Consider the following 25,033-nt stretch of genomic DNA (forward strand, 5'->3'; position numbering starts at 1 on the left):
TCTCTCTCTCTCTCTCTCTCTCTCTCTCTCTCTCTCTCTCTCTGTCCCCATCCCTCCCTCCTTCCTTCCCTCTCTCTCTCTTCCTAGTATTGTAAGAATGGACCAAAGAAGATTTTCTTCCACTCGAGAAAAAACTCTCTACAAACCCGAAATAAACCTGAAATGATTATAACAGCTGTACTGTATCCTATTTTGGATTATATAGCCCTATAGTAGAAAACAGCCTTTTTGGCAGTGCATTTCTAAAAACGAATAGGTGTAGTAGGAATAGTTTGAAAAGGTTGTTTTCTTTAAGCATAACAATGATGAGCCTTAGCCATTTCAGACCAAGCTCTGTCTTTGTGGAGCCATTGTCATAGTAGTGAGAATCTGTTAAGAAAAAACAAGAGACAAGTTAACTGTGGACTTCGGAAAGGAGGATCATTTTCCAGGGTCACCAAACAATTATTGATTTAGGGGGCCTAACATGGCCATGGTTTCTTCTGGTAAGATATGAAAAATCTATAAATCAGGACCATCTCTAAGATTTTTGCTGCCTAATGTGGGGCAGCAATTGGTTTTCCCCTCAGCATAACAAAAAGTACCTTAGGCAAAACAAAATACTTTGGCAAAAGTGTTGGACTTGATGACCTCCAAGGTCCCTTCCAACATTATTATTATTATTATAAAAAATCAAATCAACACAACTCCTCTTTGGCACTAAGAAAGGAAGAATCATACTTTAAATGGCTGTGCAATTAAGAACTGTATATTTATCCTGAATTCCAAGGAGTGAGACTAGATAAATATCTTAATAAAAAACAAAGAGAAGTTATAATTATATTGGAATATTGCAAGGAATAAAAGAGGTTGCTTTGCTTTTATGAGCCACATAAACCATTATTTTTTTCTTCAGAGCAAAATCTTAGCTGAAAAGCAATCCAAAGGCAAATGGACAAATTTGGGGGCTAAGGACTCAAAATTAGACAAACCCCACATTTTAATACAGTATATACCCGTACATCTTGAGGTCCTAGATCAGTCTTCCCCAAACTGCAAATTCTCAGAAAATCTGGGAGTTTAAGTCTATATATTTGGAAAGCACCACATTTGGGTAAGGTGGCCCTAGAAAACATGGTGGCTTCCAGTTGTGTAATAGAGAAGTCCTGGTGTCTCTTGGAAAACTAATGTACTCTTAAAAAACTTAAAAATATTTTATTCTGATATGCTGGGAAAATTAGGTTAGTTTACCAACCCCAGCTCAGGGAAATGAGAATCTCCTGGAATTTAAAAAAATGGTACAGATGCTTTCTTACTTGAATAATACTATTCCTCTTTTCATTTTTTTTTCTTCAGTATAATCTCTCCCAAGGTGACTTTCCTGTCCCAGAAAAAGGGATAAAGGAAGAAGTGAGATGGCGGAAGATAGGGTGGGTCTCTGTGAACTTCCTCTCAGAGATGAGAGAGCTGCTGAGGAAGGAGGGTGTGCTTTTATTTTAGGTTAATACGCCATTCAACAAAGAGAACAGATCTGAACGATTGTAAGAGACAATGCTGCAATGAATGCCAAGTCAGTTCCAATAGAGTATTATTCATTAAAAACAAATGCACAGTTGTGAGGAGAAAGACGGAGAGCATCCTCATTCATAAACATTCATTCTCAAAGAAGCTGTTTGTACTTGCTTGTGCTCGTTGATAGACTTATATATGTGTGTGTATGTATGTATGTATGTATGTATGTATGTATGTATGTATTTCCTGCCCTTATTTTTTTATTATTATAACTCAAGGTGGTGAACATATCTAATACTCCTTCCTCTTCCTATTTTCTTCACAACAGCAACCTTGTGAGGTGACTGGGACTGAGAGAAAGAAACTGTCTCAAGTCACCCAGCTGGCTTTCATATATATATATACAATATTACACAGTATTTTCAATAAAAGATGAGCATATTTCATTGTAATTGTCCAAACAATTATATCTGTAAGCAACTTGTTTGTAACTTCCAAATGACATCTTCAATCTACAGAGTAAAAGAGACTACCTGTTTATCTTTTCAACATTAAAAGGTAAGAAGGATGCAGAGAAAGAAATGTTAGCTTTATCTCCTGCTAAGGCAGTAACAATATAGTGGGCACCATCTTCCACTTCCACTTACTTCTGTTAGCTTGCTAACCTGCCCTGATTATCCTCAAGGTATACTCCAGGGATAATTTGCCTTAGAGAAGACATTTTTTGTCATTACCAGGAATTTCCTCTTTTCAACATTTGTTAAAAGTTCCTTACATTTTTAGGTCACTGCTCAGGCTGTCATTAGTCATTATATTTGTGCATGTGCCTTTAAGCCTTTTATCCAGGGGTCTGCATCATCACCACCAACACCTCCCTTCTAAATAGCAGATCCCAATTTCCATTAAGCCTGAGAAAGGGGAAGGTGAGATGTGACAGCAGCAAACTTGTGCTTCAGAAAGTTCTTTTCAAGCAGGAATGGGAGGGGCAGAAAGACAGGGTGAGTTTCCCTCTGCTTCTATATCTCTGCTCACCAATGACTTCTTCTGAGTCAGCTTCCTAGACAAGTGAGCATATGCAGGGATCAGAGGGTCTTCCCAAGAGTGAAGACTAAGGGCTCTCCTGCACCTCATATGCTGCTATCCAGAAACAGCCCCAGCCCAGAAGAAGTTCTGACCGTGCTTTAAAGGGACCCCCATTTTAGCTTAACATTAAAGTAAGTCAGGAGTTCTGTCTGCCCTGAGGGTTGAGGATGGCGCATGTGCAGTGGGAACTTTTGGTGCCTTTTTTTAGTGCCTTCAACTGGCAACAGGAACCTCTTGGGATTAGAAAACTGGCAGTAAAGAGACTGCTCTTGCCTGCTTCTCCCCAGCCTTTCTCCTGCTGTTTCTCTCTCCACTACTTGCTTCCAAGAGAAATAAGGAAAGAGAAAAGATCTGGGCCTCTCTTGCTCGTGTCATGAAAGATAGGAGAGAAGATTCTTCTCAGTCTTTCCTTTCCCTCAGGGGTACTTGGGATCTGGGATGATTTGGGGGTGGTGATCCTCAGAAAGAACAAAGTGACTGAAAAACAAGAGGAATTGAAACCAACAGTAATTGAGTTAGGACAGCCCCAAAACAACAGAATAATGTGGCCTACTTTGAAGCTTATTCTAAAAACAACACCCAGCTAGCCAAGTATTAAAAGATGCCAATATTGTAATATCAAATATAAGTACCAGCTCACTGCAAGAAATAAAAAACAACTGATGTACAATACAACTGCAGTTATAACTGGAGATCTTGGATGCAAAATCAATAAATAAGAAAAACAAACAAACAGGGTATCACCAAAATGGAAGATCAGGCTGCAAATTATAACCAACATGCTAAGCTCAAATGCCAGCAAGCTGGAATAGGTGAAAGAAAAGAAGCTAAAGATCAAGATTATCAAATAATACTGGATCAAGAAATCTCTCCTAGAAACAAGGAATACTAAGGAAGCACTGGAAATAATAAAGCAGCAAGTTACACCTATAACCAACACGATCAGATACGAAGCTCAAATTGCACACTATTGACATCTTCAATGTCAGTGAAATCAGAAACATTTTTACCAATCCATCAATGGAAAGGCCACAGTGAACCAGTCAACACCTGACAAATTAAAAATAGTGCAGTTCTGGGTCTAGCTATGGGACAACCCAAAGAAATCCAACAAGAAGGCAGCTTGGATAAAGGAGGTGGATAAGAATTTTTTTAAAAAGCTGAAATGAAAGAACTAGTAATAACAGTAGAAGCAGTGGGAAAAAAGCAAGGAAGATTAAGAATTGGTCAGCACCAGGTGAAAATGAACTGCATGGTTTTTAGTGTGAATATCTGACTGGTCTACCCGTCATTATTACCAAGCAGTTTAATAATATATTGCAAGGAGGCAAAATTGAAGATTGGTTAATGTCTGGCAAAATAAACTTGATAATGAAAGATATCAACAGAAGGGGCAGCACCAGGCAACTACAAGCCAAATATCAGCTTATCAACAATTTTCAAATTGCTCCAAACAAAAAGTGAGTTAGGATAGCTTTGTCTGGTTTGTGAATTTCTCCTCTTTCATTTTTTTTTTAAACCAGTCACCAAGCTGGTACAATGCTGGACATGGTATCATTCACCTATTACACTCCCATGTAAAACAGAATTCAGGGATACACTGCTAGCAGGGAATTGAAAATGACCTTGATTGGCATGAGGTTGAAGGCAAACAAAAGTGCTTCCTTCATAAAATACAATTGCTGGAATTCACAACCTGGGTGTCCTGCAAAGACCACTGGTCTTGAAGCTTGTTAACACCCTATTTGCCCAAATTTTGACATGTACAACTTTGAATCCCAGTTTCTCTGCTATGATTGCCTTCTAACCTTCTTGTAGGGTAAATGATTACTTGACCTGATCAACTGAAGCTACCAAAGAGGGAACGGGCATAATAGCTGGCTAGGCATCCTAAACTTCAAACTAATTATATGCATTAAAAAAAAAGAAAAAATAGATGTAACTGAAGGTGCTGACTCTATTGTTTGTAACATCTGCAGATGTGAACAGTTGTTCTCTTTTATTTCTTCCATTATTTAATGGATTTTGTTCCTAACCATTAATCTTTTTTTTTTTTAAAAAAGAAATGAAAGTAAAGAAAGTGCCACCTTTGTGGGTTTTTAAATTGTTTCTGCTATCTGAGCACACCACTTAAAAGTGGTAGCATTTGATAGATGGAGGTAGAATGTGTGTGTGTGAGGGGAAGAGGTGAGCCTTTTGTTTCTCAAAGATGGAAAAGGCTTCAGAAACGGGATCTTTGGCCTTCAGTTTGATTGGAGAGCCAATTTCACTCTCATATGTCAGCCAGAGGCACATGAGGGTTTTTCTAGTTTTTCCAAGTTCCTAGATTTTCCTTTATCTAAATTAAAATTGAGAGTCAGCTTGGTGTAAGGCTTAAGGCACCAGGCTACAAACCAGGAGATTATCAGTCCTGCCTTAGGCACAAGACCAGCTGGGTGACCTTGAGCTACTCTCTCTCAGTCCTAGGAATGAGGCTATGCCAAACCACCAAAATCTTGCCAATTAAACTACAGGACTTCTGCCCAGACTGCTACCAGGATTCAAAACTGACTTGAAGGCATCTAACACAACATCAAACTATTGTTCGATGATGTAAGTTGTAACTTTCAGCTGTATTATTGGGTGCGTATTTTGACTTTAATTTTTCTATGGAGTGCCAGTGGTCAAGTAAAGAAGACATGGCACTATTAGAAAGTTATTATGTGAGCCCTTTAATCTCATGGCACAGCTTTTTTTTTTTATTAATTTTTAAAAATTTATAATACAATTAAAACAAAAATGGACAAGCGTGACATTCCAGAGTAAGTATTCCTAACAGTTTGTTTCTCGTGGTACAAAAACTTAATACATCATTCTTAACCTCTATATAAGCCTCATCCTTCTATGTAATACAATTAAATATACAATTATATGTACAGTTATATATATATTTCAATCCTAACATTAACTTGAGATCCGAGCAGTTCTCCTTAATTCATACCAACGGTAAAATTTGTCCCAGATTTTGAAGTATTCGAGTTCTGTCTTGTCCTTCATAATCATTGTAAGCCTGTCCATCTCAGCACATGAAAGGATTTTATACAGGATCTCTTCTTCCGCTGGAATTCCTTTATTCCTCCAATTTTGAGCAAAAACCAGTCTGGAAGCCGTTAGAATGTGTAACATTAAATAAAGTACGCCTTTGTCGTACTTTTGCATGGTTTTTTTTTTTTATAAATACTTTTTTATTGAAAGTTTTTTAAAATTTTACAAAAACAAAACAACCCTTCCCCAAACCTCCCCAACCCTTCCATTCCCTCCCCCGACCTTCCCAGAGCTGCATATAGGCTTAATTAAAATTTCTTCAAAAAATCTTAAAAAAGATATAAACCATGAATAAATCTAAATACATTAATTAAACAAATTATAAAATAATTAACAATAATATATATATAGAAAAACATAAATACCAAAAGAAAAATACTTAAAAGGAAAAAGAATAAAGAAGAAGAAAAAAGAAAAAGATAAAAGAAAGTATAATAAAAGTAAAAAGTAAAAATAAAAAGAAAGTAAAGTCTATAAAATATTTTAAATTTTAAATATTAAATATGTTATTAAAAAACTAAATAATATTTTTTATATTCAACTTATGTTGTATAAAATCTATCCATTTTTTCCATACCACAAAATACTTCTCTTGCGATTGATCCTTCAAAAAAGCCGAAATCTTTGCCATTTCCGCCAAATAAGAAACTTTAAAAAACCATTCTTGCAAAGTAGGCAAAGATTCTTTCTTCCAACATTGCCCTACTAACAACCTTGCAGCTGTAATTAAATTTAACATCAATATAATCTCTTTAGCATCACAATCAGTAACAATACCTAACAAAAACAATTGTGGGATAAATTTTACCCTCCTTCTAAAAATTCTTTGAATATTCCACCATATCTTAATCCAAAAAGCTTTTATATTTTTACACGACCACCAGATATGATAGTAAGTAGCATCCAAACATCCGCATCTCCAACATTTAGGCTGTAAGTCAAGACACATGCAAGACATTTTTTGTGGATCAAGGTGCCATCTATAAAACATTTTGTAAAAATTCTCCCTTAAGTTTTGGGCTTGTGTAAATTTGACATTCCTCACCCAAATAATTTCCCAGGTATCTAATAGAACTGGTTCACCAAAATTTTGTGCCCATTTAATCATACATTCTTTGACTAATTCTGCTTCTGAATCCAATTCTACTAACACCCCATAAATTCTCTTAATGTGAGTTCGTCTTTGATCTTTTATTTGTTTTAACAAGTTTTCATCTTCTCTAAGCAAACCCACATTACGATCTATCTTCCACCTATCCACTATTTGTCTATACTGAAACCATGAGTAAATAATATTTTCTTGTGTTAAATCTTCCAAAGATTTTAACTGCCAATTTTTACCATCCCATCTAAGTAATTGTGTATAAGAGACACTATCCATCTTAACTCCTCTCCTTATCCCTTCTATCGCATGCCATGGTATAGCCCATAATGGAATTTTAAAATCACTTCTATAATATTTCCTCCAAACCCAAAGTAAAGAAATCCTTATAATATGGGATTTAAAAACCCTATCAACCTTTTTATTAAAAATTAAATAGGCATGCCATCCAAAAAGTAAATCCCAACCCTCCAAGAGGAGTATTTCTACATTTGTTAAGTTAACCCAATCACTTATTAATGTTAGAACCACAGCATCATAATACAATTTCAAATTCGGTACCTTGAGTCCACCCCTCTCATGAATATCCTGTATAATTTTAAGTTTTACTCTTGGTTTTTTCCCTACCCAGATAAATTTGTTAATACCTTTCTGCCATTCATTTAAATTAACCTCATTCTTTAAAATAGGTATCATGTGAAATATAAAAAGAAACTTTGGCAAAACATTCATTTTAATCACCGCAATTCTTCCCTAAAGAGATAATTGCAACTTCTCCCAATTTTTCAAATCTCTTTGTATATTGACCCACAGCCTTTCATAATTATTTTTATACAATTTTGCATTAGAAACAGATAAAATAACCCCCAAATATTTTACCTTATTAACAACCTCAAAATCTGTCAACTTAACCAAAGTCTGCTTATCCAAATTAGTCATATTTTTAGGCAATATTTTAGTCTTGTTATTATTAATTTTAAAACCCGAAACCTGTCCATAATAATGTATCAATTGTAATAACTCTATTACAGAATAAGTAGGTTGAGATAAGGTAACCACCAGGTCATCTGCAAAAGCTCTTAGTTTATATTCTTTTTTATTAACTTCTATCCCTTTTATTTGCTGTGATTCTCGAATTTTAATCAACAATATTTCCAAAGTTAAAACAAACAGCAACGGTGACAGAGGACAACCCTGTCTAGTCCCCTATTAACTATAAGTTGTGCCGTTTGTTTTTGGTAAATAACACCAAGAGCTTGTAAAAATTTTTCTCCAAAATTCATTTTCTCAATTAGTCTTAGCATAAATTGCCAATTCAATTGATCAAAAGCTTTTTCAGCATCTAAAAATATCAATCCTGCAGAGACTTGATTATTTTTGTCTAAATATTCTAATAAATTAATAATTTGTCTGACATTATTCTTCATATACCTTCCAGTTATAAAACCCGTTTGGTCTGTATGTATAACATGATGCAAAACCCTCATAAGCCTATTAGCTAAAATTTTTGCAAAAATCTTATAATCTACATTTAGGAGAGATATAGGTCTATAATTCTTTGGTACTTTTGCATGGTTATACCTAATAGGAAAAGTTCTGGTTTTGGCTCTACCGCTCGCTCTAATATTTCTTCCAACCATTCTTTGATCCTATTCCAAAAATCACGAGCTCGCGTGCACTCCCACCACATATGATAGTATGTTCCAATTGTCAGATTACATTTCCAACATTTAGAGGAGACATTGGAACACATTTTAGCTAATCTTATGGGTGGGAGAACCTCATGGCAGAGCTTTTGGCGGTACTTTTACCCATAGTACCATTGCATTTCCTTCATTAAAAGCTGTAATTTGCTGTCCAATGACATTTAGGTTGAGTTTATTTAGTTGACTGTTATGTGGTCAGTGATGTTGGATGGTGCCTGGGACTTGGGATAGGAAGGGGCTGTTAACATCTGGATGGTGATGGGCAGAGGGAGATATGGGGGAAATCTGGGCACAGGCCAATCATGGGGAAGATGAAATTGATATTTGAAATCTATTCTGTCTTCTAGCTTAAAATTTTCAACCCCTATTACTAGTCACTATAGCTTGAGGAGTCTTAGCTTTTATCTGCGGCTGCTAAAAGCCAAATCTTAATATTGTGTTAGAAAGATCAATATTCTATTAGAGTGGAGCAGTGGTTAAAATGCAGTATTGCAGACTAACTCTGCCGACTGCTCGCAGTTCGATCCTGACTGACTTAAGGTTGACTCAGCCTTCCATCCCTCCAAGGTTGGTAAAATGAGGACCCAGATTGTTGGGGACAATATGTAAACATTTGTAAACTGCTCAGAGAGTGCTGTAAAGCACTATGGAGTGGTATATACAGTGCATCCAGAAAGTATTCAGACCCCCTTCACTTTTGTCAATTTTTTATGCTGCAGCCTGATTCTACAGTTGTTGAAATTATTTTTTTCTCATTAATCTACATTCAGTAACCCATGATGACAAAGTGAAAACAAAATTTTAGAAATGTCTGTAAATTTAATAAAAAGAAAAAACTGAAATATCACATTGGCATAAATATTCAGACCCTTCACCCAGTACTTCATTGAAGCACCTTTGGCAGCAATTACAGCCTCGAGTCTTTTGGAGTGTGACATGACAAGCTTTGCATACCCAGATTGGGGGATTTTCTGTCATTCTTCCTTGCAAATTCTCTCAAGCTCAGTCAGGTTGGATGGTGACTATCAGTGGACAGCCATTTTCAAGTCCCTCCAGAGATTTTCAAGTCAGGGCTCTGGTTGTTCCTAAGTTGTCTTGGCTGTGTACTTACGATCGTTGTCATGTTAGGAAGTGAACCTTCAGTCTAGTCTGAGGTCCTGAGCACTGTGGAACAGGTTTTCATTGAGGATATCCTTGTACTTTGCTCCATTCAGCTTTCCCTCAACCCTGACCAGTCTCCCAGTCCCTGCTACTGAAAAACACCCTTTCAGCATGATGCTACCACCACCATGCTTCACTATCGGGATGATATTGGGCAGGGGATGAGCAGTGCCGGGTTTCCTCCAAACATAATGTTTAAAATTGAGGCCAAACAGTTCAATCTTGGTTTCCTCAGACCAGAGAATTTTGTTCCTCACAGTCCTTCAGGTGCTTTTTTGCAAAGTCCAAGCTGACTTTCATGTGCTTTGCACTGAGAAGAGGCCTCCATCTCACCACTCTGGCATAAAGTGCAGATAGGTGGAGGGCTGCAGTGATGGTTGTCCTTCTGGAACTCTGCTCCATCTCCACACAGAATCTCTGGAGCTCAATCAGAGTGACCATTGAGTTCTTGGTTACCTCTTTTACTAAGGCCCTTCTCCCCCAGTTGTTCAATCTGACTGGGCGACCAGATCTTGGAAGAGTCCTGGTTGTGCCTAATGTTTTCCATTTGAGAATTATGGAGGCCACTGTGCTCTTAGGAACCTTCAGTGCAGCAGAAATTTTATTGTAGCCTTCCCCAGATCAGAGCCTTGCAATAATCCTGTCTCTGAGCTTTGCAGGCAGTTCCTTTCACTTCATGGCCTTTTGCTCTGCTACAGTATGCATTGTCAGCTGTGAGGCCTTCTTATAGAGAGGTATGTGCCTTTCCAAATCATGTCCAATCCATTTAATTTACCACAGGTGGACTCCAATCAAGGTGTGGAAACATGTCAGCAATGATCAAGAAAAATGGGAGGTGCCTGAGCTAAATTTTATGTGTTGTTGCAAAAGGTCTGAATACTTATGCCAATGTGATATTTCAGTTTTTTCTTTTTATTAAATTTATAGATATTAACTTTGTTTTCACTTTGTTATTATGGGGTACCGAGTGTAGATTAATGAGAAACAAAATGAATTTCAACAATTGTAGAATCAGGCTGCAGCATAACAAAAGCAAAGGGGGTCTGAATACTTTCTGAATGCACTTTAAATCTATAAGTGTAAGTCGAACCAAAGTCTCACAATGTGGATGTCATACAAATAAATATTGCTTAAAAATATACAACTATACAACAAAACCTTGGAACGGGTCACAGTATGAATAACTAGAGATTTATCACTCGTTTGAGACAGTGAAAACATCTTTCTCTTCAATGTAGGAAGATGGATGTATGTTCACATGTTCATATATGTTGATTAGCTATGAAAGGATGCAATGAAAAGACATATCAGTATTATTTTGTATGGCCAAGATCAAAGATATATTTAAAAATTAGTTTCAACCATTTCCTTTAGGTAGCATAGTGTGTTTCTGTTATTCCCCTTTATCCCCTTTTTGTCCCTGTCTTAATACAAAAATGGTGACAGAATATATCTTTTTAGCATATTCATACTGACTCTTGTAATTATTGCATTGTTTCCAAGATACAGATAGGTCCATCTTTTTTATGAATTGTTCCAGAATTGTCCAGGAAATCATATCAGATTGATTGGTCCACAATTTCCAGGATCTTCCTTTTTCTTTTTTTGAAAACAGGGACAACATTTGCTTTCTTCCAGGCATCTAAAACATCACTCTTTTCTTCAGGCTATCTCAAAGAGAATACATAAAGGATCATCAGCAAATTCCTTTAGAACTTTAAGATGTCATCTGTCAGAGCCCTGGAGATTCAAATCATTCATAATAAAGAGGTATTTCTGATTTTTCCCCCTATTGGAAAATGATGGAATTATGGAAATGATGCTTGGGGAACATTATACCCGTTGCTTGTTTAGTGATTATCTTGGTTAGTGACCATTCGCAAATACAATGGTAATACCACTCTTCAATGCCTTGGTAAGGCCACACTTGGAATACTGCATCCAGTTTTGGTCACCACGATGTAAAAAAGATGTTGAGACTCTAGAAAGAGTACAGAGAAGAGCAACAAAAATGATTAGGGGACTGGAGGCTAAAACATATAAGGAACGGTTGCGAGAATTGGGTATGTCTAGTTTAACGAAGAGAAGGACAAGGGGGGACATGATAGCAGTATTCCAATATCTCAGGGGCTGCCATAAAGAAGAGGGAATTAAGCTATTTTCCAAAGCACCTGAAGGCAGGACAAGAAGCAACGGGTGGAAACTAATCAAGGAGAGAAGCAACCTAGAACTAAGGAGAAACTTCCTGACAGTGAGAACAATTAATCAGTGGAACAGCTTGCCTCCAGAAGCAGTAAATGCTCCAACACTGGAAGTTTTTAAGAAGAGACTGGACAGCCACTTGTCCGAAATGGTGTAGGGTTTCCTGCCCGAGCAGGGGGTTGGACTAGATGACCTCCAAGGTCCCTTCCAACTTTACTACTATTATTATAAAGGTAAATTTAAAATCATTTCCCAAACAATGTGCACATTTATGACCAAATTTCATGCATCTGACAACAACACACATCAGAGAATTGGACTAGAAGATGATCTCTAAAGTCTCCTCCAAACATTTCCGTCCAATATTGACTCCAGGAGCCCAGTTGTCTATCCCAGCTCAGGACTACCTATGATAGGTAAGTTAAGTTGGGTGGTTGTGCCAATTGCAAAAATAATTTGACAGCATAAACTAACAAAGCTCTCTTATTAGGTCTGCAATGGGCTACATGGAGAGTATTGCTAGTAATTGAGACATCCAAATTCAAGAACGATTCCGCTGTACAGGGGAGGAAAGTAATCCTATAGCATTTAGCAATAGCACTTAGACTTATATACTGCTTCACAGAGCTTTACAGCCCTCTCTAAGCGATTTATACAGTCAGCTTTCTGTGTGTCAATTTCATCTCCCTGGCAAAGATATTTAAAGCTGCTTTTCTCAATAGAGAAGAACAGAGAACTAAAGCTTTAAAACCAGACTGAAGCTTCCCCCTCCTCCTATTATTATCTTCCTGTTGACCTCGGCCTAGCCATCACTTTTCTTCACTTACTGAGCTCAGAGACATGAAAAGGTCTTTATCTAAGAGCGTATTCTGAGATACTGATGTACGTGCCAGGAGGGGAACTTCCTGGCCATTGAAGCACTGCCCAGTTGCGTTTCATCCAGGTTTCTGGCTGTAGAGTGTGGTATGTTCTTTGTTGCCGTTCCTCTTTCTCTTATAAGGTTGGGTAATTTCAGCTATCCCATCTGCCTTTTCATTCTGAAGCCGTGCATTTCTCTTTTGTGAAGCCTTTCAATTTTTCCTACATCATTAACTCCGAAGCCCCACCAGGCACAAGGTACAGAACCATCTTCAGTGGCTTGACAAACACCCTAATTCAGACATGCAGTTTTAAAAGGGTAACCTGACTTAGCACCACAGAAGCAGAGGAAATATGTGAAATCGCCTTTAGCATATATTTGGTAAAACTGCTTAAGCATCATCAAACCATTTATCAATGACTTGTACACATTTCAACCCACGTTCTACAACAACATTCACAGCCACAAAGCTGACTGTTGTTCGGTCAGTATTGTTTCGTACTGATGGCAGATTGCTTTCAAATACTCAGTTGGCTTTTTCACCTCAAGAAGCTTGTTTTGCAGGAAAGTGATAAGCAAACAACCTTAGATGACCTATGTTGATTCATTGGATCGTGACATGGGTATGGATGTTAGACTTAAATCTAGAGAAGAATGGGAGAACGAGGATTATACTTCCCCCTGATTTACACACGTGCAATTATCTGAAAGGTTTAAATGAGATTAAAGGAAATTGTTTTTCCAGACAAGAAAATGAAGTATGAAAAAAAGTGCACTAATGATGAACATCTTTTTGCAAAAGCTTATAAAGTGTTATTGCATTTTAATCTTAAATGATCATAAATACATTAAAGATTGCATGGTTAAATAGGCTAAAAAATTGGTTATATTACAGTATGCTTGATCAATGGGAAAATATGTGGACACAGGGTTTGAGATTTGCACTGAACTATAATTTGAAAGAATGTTTTAATAAAATGATCTATTGATGGTATTTAACTCCTGATAAATTGCCAAGGTGTATAAGGGAGTCTCAAACAAATGTTGGAAATGTAATCAATTTGAAGGAATTTTTACTACCTTTGGGAGACAGGCAAAAAGATATTTTGGAATCAGATATCTATCTTTTTTTAGAATATTTTGAAAATGGATGTAAAATTGAAACCTGAAACTTTTCTTTTAGGGACAGCTGATAAACAGGGGGAAAGAAAACATGGGATTTTGTTTTTATATCTGCCATCAGCTCCAAGGTTACTATAAGCACAAAGAGTGAAATGGGCCATATACTCAAAATGGAAGAATGGACTTTGAAACTATTAGAGCTAACCATGGTGGCGAAATTGGCAGCCTTGATTAGAGACAATAATTTGATTAAATTTCTTGCGATTGGAAACCACTGTGAGATTTCTTACAAGACAAGCAGTGCATGGGATTTCATATACTCCTTGATTTTCTAACTCAATTTTATCTTTGCGGTTTCTTAGGATGGTGGATATTTTTCTGTTTGTGCAGAATGCTGTTTTGATATTGTGTTTATGGAGGATCTTGCTGATTCTGTCTCCCTAGGACACACCATCTTCCAGAAGAAAACACACACAAACTGCTATCTGCATGCTCTCTCACACCACCACCCAGCAGAGATCAACTCCATAGACAAGACACTCATCTCCAGAACAAAATGCTTAGCTGACGAACAACACCTAAAAACCAAACTACACTCACCAATGTACTAACATCCAATGGATTCCAAAGAAATAAGATTACAAACCTAATCCAAAAAGAAACCCCCACTAAAATCCAAGACAGAGAACAAGAAAACGGCAAAGCCCTCCTCCCATACATAAAAGGCACCACAGACAGAATCAGCAAGATCCTCCATAAACACAACATCAAAACAGCATTCTGCACAAACAGAAAAATATTCACCATCCTAAGAAACCCCAAAGATAAAATTGAGTTAGAAAATCAAGGAATATATGAAATCCCATGCACTGCTTGTCCCAACACATACATCGGACAAACCAACAGAAGAATAAGTGCACGCATTGAAGAACATAAGAACTCCTCAAAAAAGAGGAACCAACATCTTCCCTGGTCCAACACCTTAAAGCCACAGGACATGAAATTGACTTTAAAAATACCAGAACTATCGCCAAAACTGAACATTTTAATAACAGAATAATCAGAGAAGCCATCGAGATAGAAAAACGCCCACACAGCATGAACAAACGAGATGATACCTCCCGCCTACCAGCCATTTGGAAACCCGCCCTTATTGACAAACGATTCCCTAACACAAAGAATGACACCAGACCCACACTCACTAAAACCACACAGGATATCATCACCACACATCCATGCAAAAAGCAAACCCAAAGCCACACCGATGAGGTACGACCACAAACCAGAAGCCAGACCACAGCTGCATCATTAGCCACTTTAAACCCCTCCAATCCATACATGAAGCAAACTGACACCCACCATGAAGATGAGGCACGACCACGAAGCCAAAAAATAGCAAGGCAGCCCACCATCTTAAACCACCCTGCAACTCAGATTAACCTGAGCACAACAAAGCCCCCACCCAAACAGAACACTCCCCCAGCTAATCAGAGCACAGCCAACCCCCCAGCCAATCAGAGCACAGACAACCCCCCCAGCCAATCAGAGCACAGACAAGCCCCTAACCAATCAGAACACACCTCCACCCAATCAGAACACAGCCAAGCTCCCACCCAATCAGTTCATACCCCCACTGGAGTTAAAAGGAAGAAACAGCTAAGACCACACATTGCTCCTCGAAGCACGAAGCCGAAAACACCAACTTGAAGATGACGAATGGGACTTCGTCAAAACGTCACCAAGACACTTCCAATTTGACGCGGGAGACGCAGGCACTAGCCCTGCCCCATTTGCAGTGCGTAAATGCTTCCCCCTCCCTTTTCTTCCAGTCCACCAATCGACAAGATAACCTTTATTGTCATTTTTTTTTTACTGTGGACACAACAGCACACATCAAAAATGAAATTTAGTTGCCCGCTCTCAAAGTGAAACACGTACATGATACGCCCTAAAAACATACTATATACAACATATATATAGACTCACACCTTTACATATACATAACAAATAAATATTAAATACTGTCCATCTTGAATATATAATGGAAGGAGGAAGCTTGAGAGTTCACAAGGTTAATGCTATATGGAATGAAACTATGGCTGAATCTGGATGTTTCGTTGCGGATACCACGAAGCCTTCTCCCACCTCAACTCAAGCTTGCTAGTTGGTCGCTTTGCCTCCTTTGTGCTGGGCGGGGCTCCTGCTCTGGGCAGCGGTGGCGGCCTGATGGACCTGCTGCTGGCGGTGGTGGTGCGAGTGCCAACAGAGAGGGCTCTGAGTGCCACCACTGGTTTAGTGTCTTGCTGAAAAAAACCCCACATCTTTTTTATTATTGTCATTAACCCCTAGAATTATTAATTTTAAATTTGTATCCCACTGTTACTCTAATGGTTCAATTGCCAATGAAATTTTGGAGATCACAAAACCACAGTATGTAGGCGCATGAGTTGCTCAAATAAACCAAATAGAGAAAACAGGTCCCCCATGTAACCCAAAACATCTTTAATTTAAAAATGTATTGTGGACATACAAGGACACGAAACTACTAACTCTCTGAAACAAATGAGGCTAGGACCCCAGCTGATTTAACTCTTGAGTGTCTTTTTCTCTACTGGAAGTTACAAAAGAGGTGATTAATTTTGCCTTTTGTGCACTGAACCTCAGAGCAGGGTTTCTTGTTGACTTTCAACAAAACCATTTAAGAAAATTATGTATGAGTCATTCATTACTGGCCTCTTAAAAGTTAACTCAAATTAGTCAGTACACTATAGAATTAAGCTTATTTTACCAACTGCCAAAGAAAACTCTGACTAGTACAACGGGTTTTTATACTTTATTGGAAAAGATATAAAAACAGAAATCCATAAAAAATTTAAAATAGCAAAATTATGCCATGAAGCTCTCATTATGACATACCTAGGCTGCAGCCTGAATAAACATTATTTGCTAAGTTTCTTTTTAAGCTCAAAGGAAAATGACTAGCAATTATTACAAGAACACAGTGATGGATTTGCATTTGAATGCCGAGGGAAAACAGGCAACATTTACAGCACCCACTGGTAGCAAGAAATTTTTTTTATTAGTCTTGTGATAAAGAATATCAGTAATCTGTAACCAAGCATTGACATTATCACATCCCAAAAATAAGTAAAAAGTTTGTGTTCTAATACATTGCACAATATGCATCAAGTTCCTTTTATAATGACTTCTGTTCCCGAGACCCAAGGAAAACTACCTTGGAAATGCTGGGTTGGCTACAACTTGTCACTCACTATTATCTACTCCTAATGTGTATTCCCTCAAGTGTTACTTAGAATAAATGCATCAATGTGTTCAGGCTGGAAAAAAGTCAATGCCTACTTAAATTAGAAAGAATGCTACAGTATATTACTCCTTCAAACTCATCCTCTATTGTTGCCTTAGTGTTCTAAGTAGCAATTAGCGCTTCCACTTTCCCAATTATTAAGCATAGCAAAATTGATCTTTATCCACCCAGCATATATATACTTTTTTTTTTAAAACCACATGTTCAATTCCCGTTCACACCGAGACGGCTCAATTTTCCCCTCATAGAATGACATGATCCAGCTATGTGAAGGATGATTGTTACTGTGAATTTATCTTTGGTTATAGAACAGATTTAAAGCAGGGCTTATTTATGCAAAACAGGAGCTAGAAATATCACAGAAATATTTCTAGACAGCATTTCCATATAACACTATCATGCTTGCAGATTGAAAGTTGAACTGTCGTGCTTCCTAACTCTGTTTATTTCTTTTTACTCTAAATGATTTCGTCATAATATTAGGTAAATAAACTTTAACATAATTCAAAATGGCAGAAATTCTGAAGGGAAGGGAAGGAAACTGACAAATTAAATGTTCTCCATTGCTTTGAATTCACTGAGTGCTTGCACTGGGTTAACATGTTTCTTCTGGGAAGCTCGCTTGATTTTGGTCTGGGTCTCATCTTGTTTCTCTCGCTTGACTAGAGGCTTCTTTTCGGGAGCTTTCATTTTCCAGGACACAGCAGGAAGGTTCAGAGAAGCCATCCCTTGAGACTTCTGGTATTTAGTGGAGGCCACGTAGGAAGCCTTTACGGTTTGCACCACAGCATTCATCAGATTCTTGGCAGCCTGGATCAGTGACATGGCACTATCCACCTTAACAAACAAATCCGGAAAAGAGAAAAGCTTTAGTCTGAGGCACAGTTTGCTATACAAAGTTTAAGGATAAGGTTCAAATATATCAGAGATGCAAGAATTCCAAATGTATGAATCTCAGAACGAATGCTAAGAGGACTCTTGAGGTTCGGGTTCCTTTATCAAGAAAATTATTTTTGAATTCAAGGGCGTGACTGCCGTCGTGCTGCAACATTCGTAACCTCAGGACTGTGTCGTAAGCAGTTGGGGTTATGTCACAACTTTGAACGGTTGCTACTGTAAGTAAACTGTCATAACTCGAGGAGTGCCTTTATTTTTATTTCTCATTAATAGAAGAACTTACAGAAATAAATTATGTAATGTGTATGACTTCTGTTTGGTAAGATTTAATTGGTTTTCTAAATAGTTTGAAAACAATTTAATGGGAGGGCAACAGTAGCACATTCCATTATTGTTTAACTATCCGCTGTGTGAAAGAGGGTACTTACATTATGTGACATACTTGCTTTTTATTAAATTATATATTACTGGTTCTAGCTTGAAGAAAAATTTCTGCAGCAGAAGAGCTCAAAGTTAAATATGCATTTTATAGTCCTTATAAAACCTCAGAGTATTTTTGTAAAACTTTTCCCTCCCTTCTATTCAATTGTGTCTGATTCTCAAAAACTGCTTAGACAAGTCCCTGCAGTTTTCTTGCTAAGTTTTGTTTCTCAGAATGGTTTGCCATTGCCTCTTTCCTAGAGTTGAAAGGAAGTGACTAACCCAAGGTCACCCAGCTGGCTTTGTGCTTAAGGTAGGACTAGAACTCAAGATCTCCTGCTTTCTAGCCTGATGCCTTAACCAGTACACCAAATTGGCTCTCTACTGTAAAGGTAGCAAGTCTCTATTCAGTGCCAACATTCTTGCCAAAGATGGCCCAGATCTTTGGTAGTATTAATTTGTTATACCGTATATTTGTTTGTATTGGTGCTCTCCCATCCATCCATCCATTCTTATTTCAGTTTGCCATTATTCAACCAAAGCAGAATTTGCTATTATCACATTTATGCTAATTGTCTCTTCTCTAAAGCTTGCTATCTGATTTTATCTCCATGAAAATAATTGTCTAACTCAAAGGTGAGTGCAAATTTTTCATATTTAATAAGTACCCAAATGCAAATAAAGGTATAATCAGAACATTTATGGGGCAACAGAAATGTTATCTTCACTACTGAGATTTCTAGACAGAGGTATAGATAAAGGGACCCCTTTTCCAGTGAAATTAGGATTATATTGTTTGCAATGAAAGAAACTGCCTCTTCCATGTAAATAAAAGAAAATGCCAACTTTGGTGATGAAGAAGGGAAGTACAGTGCTTAGGAAAAGCAGAAGCTTGAACATGGCTCCTCAGACTTACATTTTAACTTCACAATCAAGTCAATAAAGACTTTAAAAATATTACAAAAATCACTGCCATTTTGAAGAAGGGTTGGTGATCCTGACTATCAATTTGTTTTTCCCTCCATACAGAATAAATTAGCTCTATCCAAGTACAATCGGAGGTGTGCTAAAATGGTTGGCAGACTACAAAATTATATGCATAAGAAAAGGTAAACAAGATATTAATGTGGGCTGGCTCCATTGGAATTGAGGATGAGGATTAAAATGCATTCACAGCCTGGAAGAAAGTTTTCAGAGAGAGTTGGAGAAGAGGAAGTCTTCTGACTGTAGAAGATAGAAATGGATGTAAGTGGCTGACTGTGAGCAGGCTTGGGGGGGGGGGAACAAATCACAAGAAAATATATAACAGAAATTTACACTCAAAAATACGTGGAAAGTTTGAAAGAAACATAGTTTCTGTGTAAACACACAGGAACCTGATAAGACCGTATACAGTCACTGAATGACTTGAGAATCAAACAGATGAATGGCTTTAGCTTTGGCCTTGGAGTACTGGATGAAAATGAGACTTACTTCAGGGTACTTTAGCAAACAAAGCCATTTTCATCATAATGAAATGTACGCACTGGATTGTTTAAACCACAATTTGGACCATGCAATCTTTCTGAAGGAAAAAGATAGTATAAATGTCTCCAATCCTGGGACGAAAACCTTGAGAGGATTTGAAAATGCTGAAAGAACAGCTTTACATTCTACATCTAGAATTTCACAACTGAAGCAAACTAAGGTTTAAGAGCTGAATCTAGAAAGACACAAAACAAACATTAGCACGTGTACATACCCCAGATACCACAAGCTCTCCTCCAAGGTTCTGAACTTCTGCCTTCACTTTGCTACAAATGTTCAGCTGGTGACAGTATAAAGCAATACGCTGCAGATAGGCTAGCAGATCTTGTTTGCAAGCAGAGTCTGGGCACTGTGCAGAGAAAAAAGATAATTCATTCTTTAGAGAGTTTAGCACACTCCAAAGGCATTAAAATACAAGTCAGTGTCATTTTATTTATTGTTAAGCCTTATCCTAAATAGAACTGTATCAGAGATATGGAGTAAGAAATACTTACTACTATAAAATTCCAAATAAAATTCTTCAAGGGCTCACCCGACCCCCTAGACAGGTTTTCAGTGGTTTTTTTTAAAACATTACTGGGGGAGCCATATGGATCTCTGTGGGGAGGTGGATTCACAGAGGCAGGTATCACAACAGAGAACACATAATTCCCAGGTGCCAACAGATGGCATGTTTGCTTGAGGGGACTGGAAGTATACACTCTGTGCCCAATATTACAGGATGGGCAGAAACTACTGGAGATAGGCAGTCTCTCCGATAACCAGGCCCAATGTCACGAATTACACCTATAAGCCAATTAGCAACAAGAGCAGCTTAAGAAGTACTGGTGACACATAAGTATATCAAGGCACATCCATTATTGCCCCTGGTACTTCATTCTGGACAAGTTGTAGTTTCCAAGTGATCTTCAAAGGCAGCCCCAAATAGAGCATACTGAAATAATCCACCAAACAGAATTTAATTTCCATCAATCTTTATTCTTAAAAGATTCAGGTAACAATAGTCCATTTTGTTTACCTAATGAAACTGTCACATATTTAAGAAGAAATGTTCTAGAATAGCAGTCCCCAATCTCTGCAACTTGGTGGCTCAGCTTTTGGGGGGGGGGAGAGGGAACAAGGCCGCGTGAGCGATGGGCTGGTGCACACGCAGCTCAATTTGCACAAGTTGAGTTGTGTGTGTATACATGCTGGCCCACTGCTTGAGCAGTCCAGTTCCAAATAGGCCACAGCCTGGGGGTTAGGGATCCCTATTCTAGAATGCAGGGAGAAAATCCCAGATAAATCTTGAAAAGCTAAGGTAAGACTAATATCCTTATCTACTATATTGGCAAAAATATGGACAACACCATGTTTGATCTCCCAGCAAAGGCAATATACATGCATTATCTTTTCCCTACAGAGAGGCAGTGACAGAAAAATGAAGAGGACTGAGAATCCCTGTCTTTTTTAGATGCCACACATTAGAGTTTTCTACAATAAAATAGTTTGTGCTCCAAAATAAAAAATAATTATCTGGTGGCATCAAAAAGAAAACATCAGTTTAATCATGTACATGTTAGTGCCTTGAATTAAGTGGGTATAAATGTGAAACTCTATATGTGACAGAGTATTCTTTTTTTCATTCATGCATGTGGTATATATGCATCTGGAAGTTATTATTTGCAGTATTATTTGAAAAATAAGTTATCAGTATAGAATCCAAATCCATAAATGTTGGGAGCAAGCAATGAAGGAAGCTTTTTAGTAGAGGAGGATACGGAATTAAGATTCTTAGAAAGATTCCATAAAGCAAACTACTGACCCATCAGTTCAAAAATATATTGTAAAATTAAAGGTGAGATTCATTAAAAAAAATCAGTTACAGCTTACATGATCAGCAATTGTCCGCCCTAGTTTATCCATTCTTGACCCCGCTTCTGCAATTTTCTTTGCTGCACTGATGACATCCGATGTATTTTTTAGAGGTCCTTTACCCCTGCAAAGGAGAACAGAATATTTGTCTTCTAGAATCAAGGGCACATAGTATTTCCTTGCACATTATTTCCCTGTGATAAAGGATTCACCACAAGGTAGTGAAGTAGTCCTCACTTAATAACTGTTTGAAGTTATGACAGACTCCCCCCTTCCAAAAGCGACTTATGATCCATCCTCAAAGTTACGACTGCTGTGCTCCTGGGTCACATGATTGTATTTTAGGCACCTATGATTGGTTGCTGCATGCTGTGGCCATGTGACCGTGATTTATGACTCCCCCCAAAAAGAAATTTCTGGCAAAAAACAAATGCCCATTTGGGAGAACGGATTTGCTTAATGACCACATAGTACCTAATGACCATGGTGACTCATTTTGTAAAAGCAGTTGTAAAATTGAGTCAGTTCATGTGGAGACAGGATTAACAACTGCAATGACTTATGTCAAAAATTCCAGACTCAATTGGGATCATTAAATGAGGACTACTTGCATTAACAGTAGTACTAAAAATACTTCAGCTGCATGAGAATTAAATGTATCATTACAATATCCTTACACATAGCTTTTCCTCCTTAAACAATCACATTTTAATATCTTATTAAAAATTACTTAAGCTTGGCCACAGTTTATTTGATCATGGTGCACTTAACAAGCCAAACTAGTTTTACAGAGCAAAGTAAATGTAGCTTGTTCTTGTGTGTGTTTTTTCTTTTTTGAGCTGCTCTTACATTGCCCCTTGCAATTAGAAACTTGGGTAGGACATCCTTTAGGCATTACCTCATCGAGATTTCCCTTATCGGAGCTTTCCTAAATGATTTGATTCTGTGGCAGGTTCTATATGGTGTTCAAAGTCACAATCATAGGAGAGAAGCCCAAATCCAAGGATAGCCCTAGAACAGTGGTTCTCAACCTTTTTAATGCCGCGACCCCCAACCGGTCGTAAGTCGAGGACAACTCAACCGGTCGTAAGTCGAGGACTACTCAACTGGTACAGCACCGTTTGCAGAATGGGACTTTTGGCAGGCTCAGCAGGGCAGAGACAGCCTGGACAATTCCTATTGGCTTTTGAAAGCCAATAGAATTAGACTCTATTCAAGAGAGTCTGTTCTATTGGCTTTCAAAAGCCAATAGAATAAAAGAGAGTAGCACAGCTAAGGAAAAGGGGGAAAAAATGGCGGACTGCGTTGTTTGGCGACCCCTGTGAAATGGTCGTTCGACCCCAAATGGGGTCCCGACCCACAGGTTGAGAACCACTGCCCTAGAATATCTTTGAGGTCTATCCATTAATCTATAACAAAACATGGGCTACACCTCAAATAATTTCAACAGGACCAGACAATTTTGTCTGATAATAAATGTTTAATTATTGCCTACAATTTACTATCAGTTTAAAACAAATTGTATTTCAGCTCAGAAACGAAGACTACCAAAACTGTTCCAGCTTTGTGCAGTTCCTAAAAAAAACCTTGACTCAAAACTCATTTAAATCTAATTTTCTAAGCCAGTGTTTCCCAAACTTGACAATTTTAAGGCATGAGGACTTCAACTCCCAGAATTCCACAGCCAGCAAAGCTGGCTGTGGAATTCTGGGAGTTGAAGTCCACATGCCTTAAAATTGCCAAGTTTGGGAAACACCGTTCTAAGCCAACTCTCCAGAAGATATAGGATTAAAATTATTTTAAGTTTATATTTAATTATGCATGTGCTAAGAGAATTTCCTATACAGTTTATATGTCTCTCTGTAACAATCTAAACACAGGAAAATCAGAAGGCAAAGTTATAAAAAAAAAATACCATTAAATACAGGCAATGCAATCTTATTAAGCAAAATTTACCATTTCTCTGTTAGGGGGAACTTGAAAAACAGGTTAGCTGGCACAGCAGACAAACTACCCAACCTTAACCTCTCTATGCTGCCTAGATTGAATTATAACTTTAACTGGTCCTCCTTCAGTCTATGACCCAACTCTGGAACAGTTGAATTAAATGAAAAAGAGAAGAAAATTTGATATCGTACTCATATTAATGACCCTGCTCTCCTTTAGTAATGTCTTCAGAATGAGAGATAAGAGAGAATAAATAAGATCATTTTACAAGGTGTCTGAGACTGTTTCAGGTATCAACTGCAGTGGATACTGTCAAGGAAAACTAGCTGAGATACAAGGAACATGAACTAAGGTTGCTCTCGAAAAGCCTATTTGTACAGAAAGCTTACCTGGTGAAATCCGTCATCTCCATCATAATCATGCACATTTGTTTTGCCAGAACAATAATATCATTACCGCTGTCATCCCATTTGGATACTTCAGCATCCAATTTACTCTTTTCTTCTTGGAAGCTGGCAACTTGTTCAGCAATTTTGGCTTTTTGTTCTTGAGGGAGTTGAGCCATGATGGCCTGGAATGAAGAATTATTCTATATATAAAATGCTTTTCAATAACTGGCTATTCAGATATTTTCATTAGCCAACCTAATTAAGAGTCAAAGTACTGTATATCCAAAGGATGAACGGGAACATTATTTTTTTACTCTCTACTATATGGAAAGATGTACTGGTGAAAGATGACTTTTTAAGCATCCCATGGGGAAAAAATTGGCAACATAGGATATTTATGTTTTCTTCTCCATTTTTACACCGTATGGAGGCATATTTTGAAACTGCTACAGGGGATGAAAAATAAAGAGTTTTCAGATAGAAAACTGACATATTTTTGAAAGCCAGATTGTAAATATTGATCAAATCTTATTCAAATCTTCCACATATATGCAAAATTGGAGGGAAAGACAAAAACCCAGGCGACAGTGTAATTATCAGATCATGATTATATGATTTAGATCTTTAAATCACCTGAGATACATTTTGAGGCAGCCAAGTTTATGTTGCCTACACACAAAATGGAAGGCTACTGCAATGAGTAAAAGCAAATTTATAACAGAAAAGTTACAAAAGTGTTGAGCTTTGTGAAATAACAAAGAGGGCAGTCTTGGATACTTGCTTGGAAGACCACCTCTTCATAGATGTATCTGATGGCAAGAAACTGCCCCCACCTGAACTTTCAAGTAGCATGAACTGTGGGAA

At 37.7% G+C, this 25,033-nt stretch overlaps 1 protein-coding gene across 1 annotated transcript in view; it reads right to left on the minus strand.

Moving 5' to 3' along the window:
* Positions 1-16,628: 16,628 nt before the first annotated feature.
* CTNNA1 (catenin alpha 1) overlaps positions 16,629-25,033 on the minus strand; it is a 76,066-nt gene continuing 67,661 nt past the window's right edge. Inside the window, exons 15-18 of the mRNA XM_039367023.1 lie at positions 24,170-24,351; positions 21,852-21,957; positions 20,194-20,328; positions 16,629-17,972 (exon numbers count right to left, since the gene is read on the minus strand). Of these exons, the coding sequence (XP_039222957.1) occupies positions 17,685-17,972; positions 20,194-20,328; positions 21,852-21,957; positions 24,170-24,351 (711 nt within the window). The 3' untranslated portion in view covers positions 16,629-17,684. The remainder of the gene's footprint in view (positions 17,973-20,193; positions 20,329-21,851; positions 21,958-24,169; positions 24,352-25,033) is intronic.

This window comes from Crotalus tigris, unplaced genomic scaffold (genome assembly GCF_016545835.1).
Source record: "Crotalus tigris isolate CLP2741 ecotype Arizona unplaced genomic scaffold, ASM1654583v1 scf7180000020523.1239640, whole genome shotgun sequence".
Classification (NCBI taxonomy): Eukaryota; Metazoa; Chordata; class Lepidosauria; order Squamata; family Viperidae; genus Crotalus; species Crotalus tigris.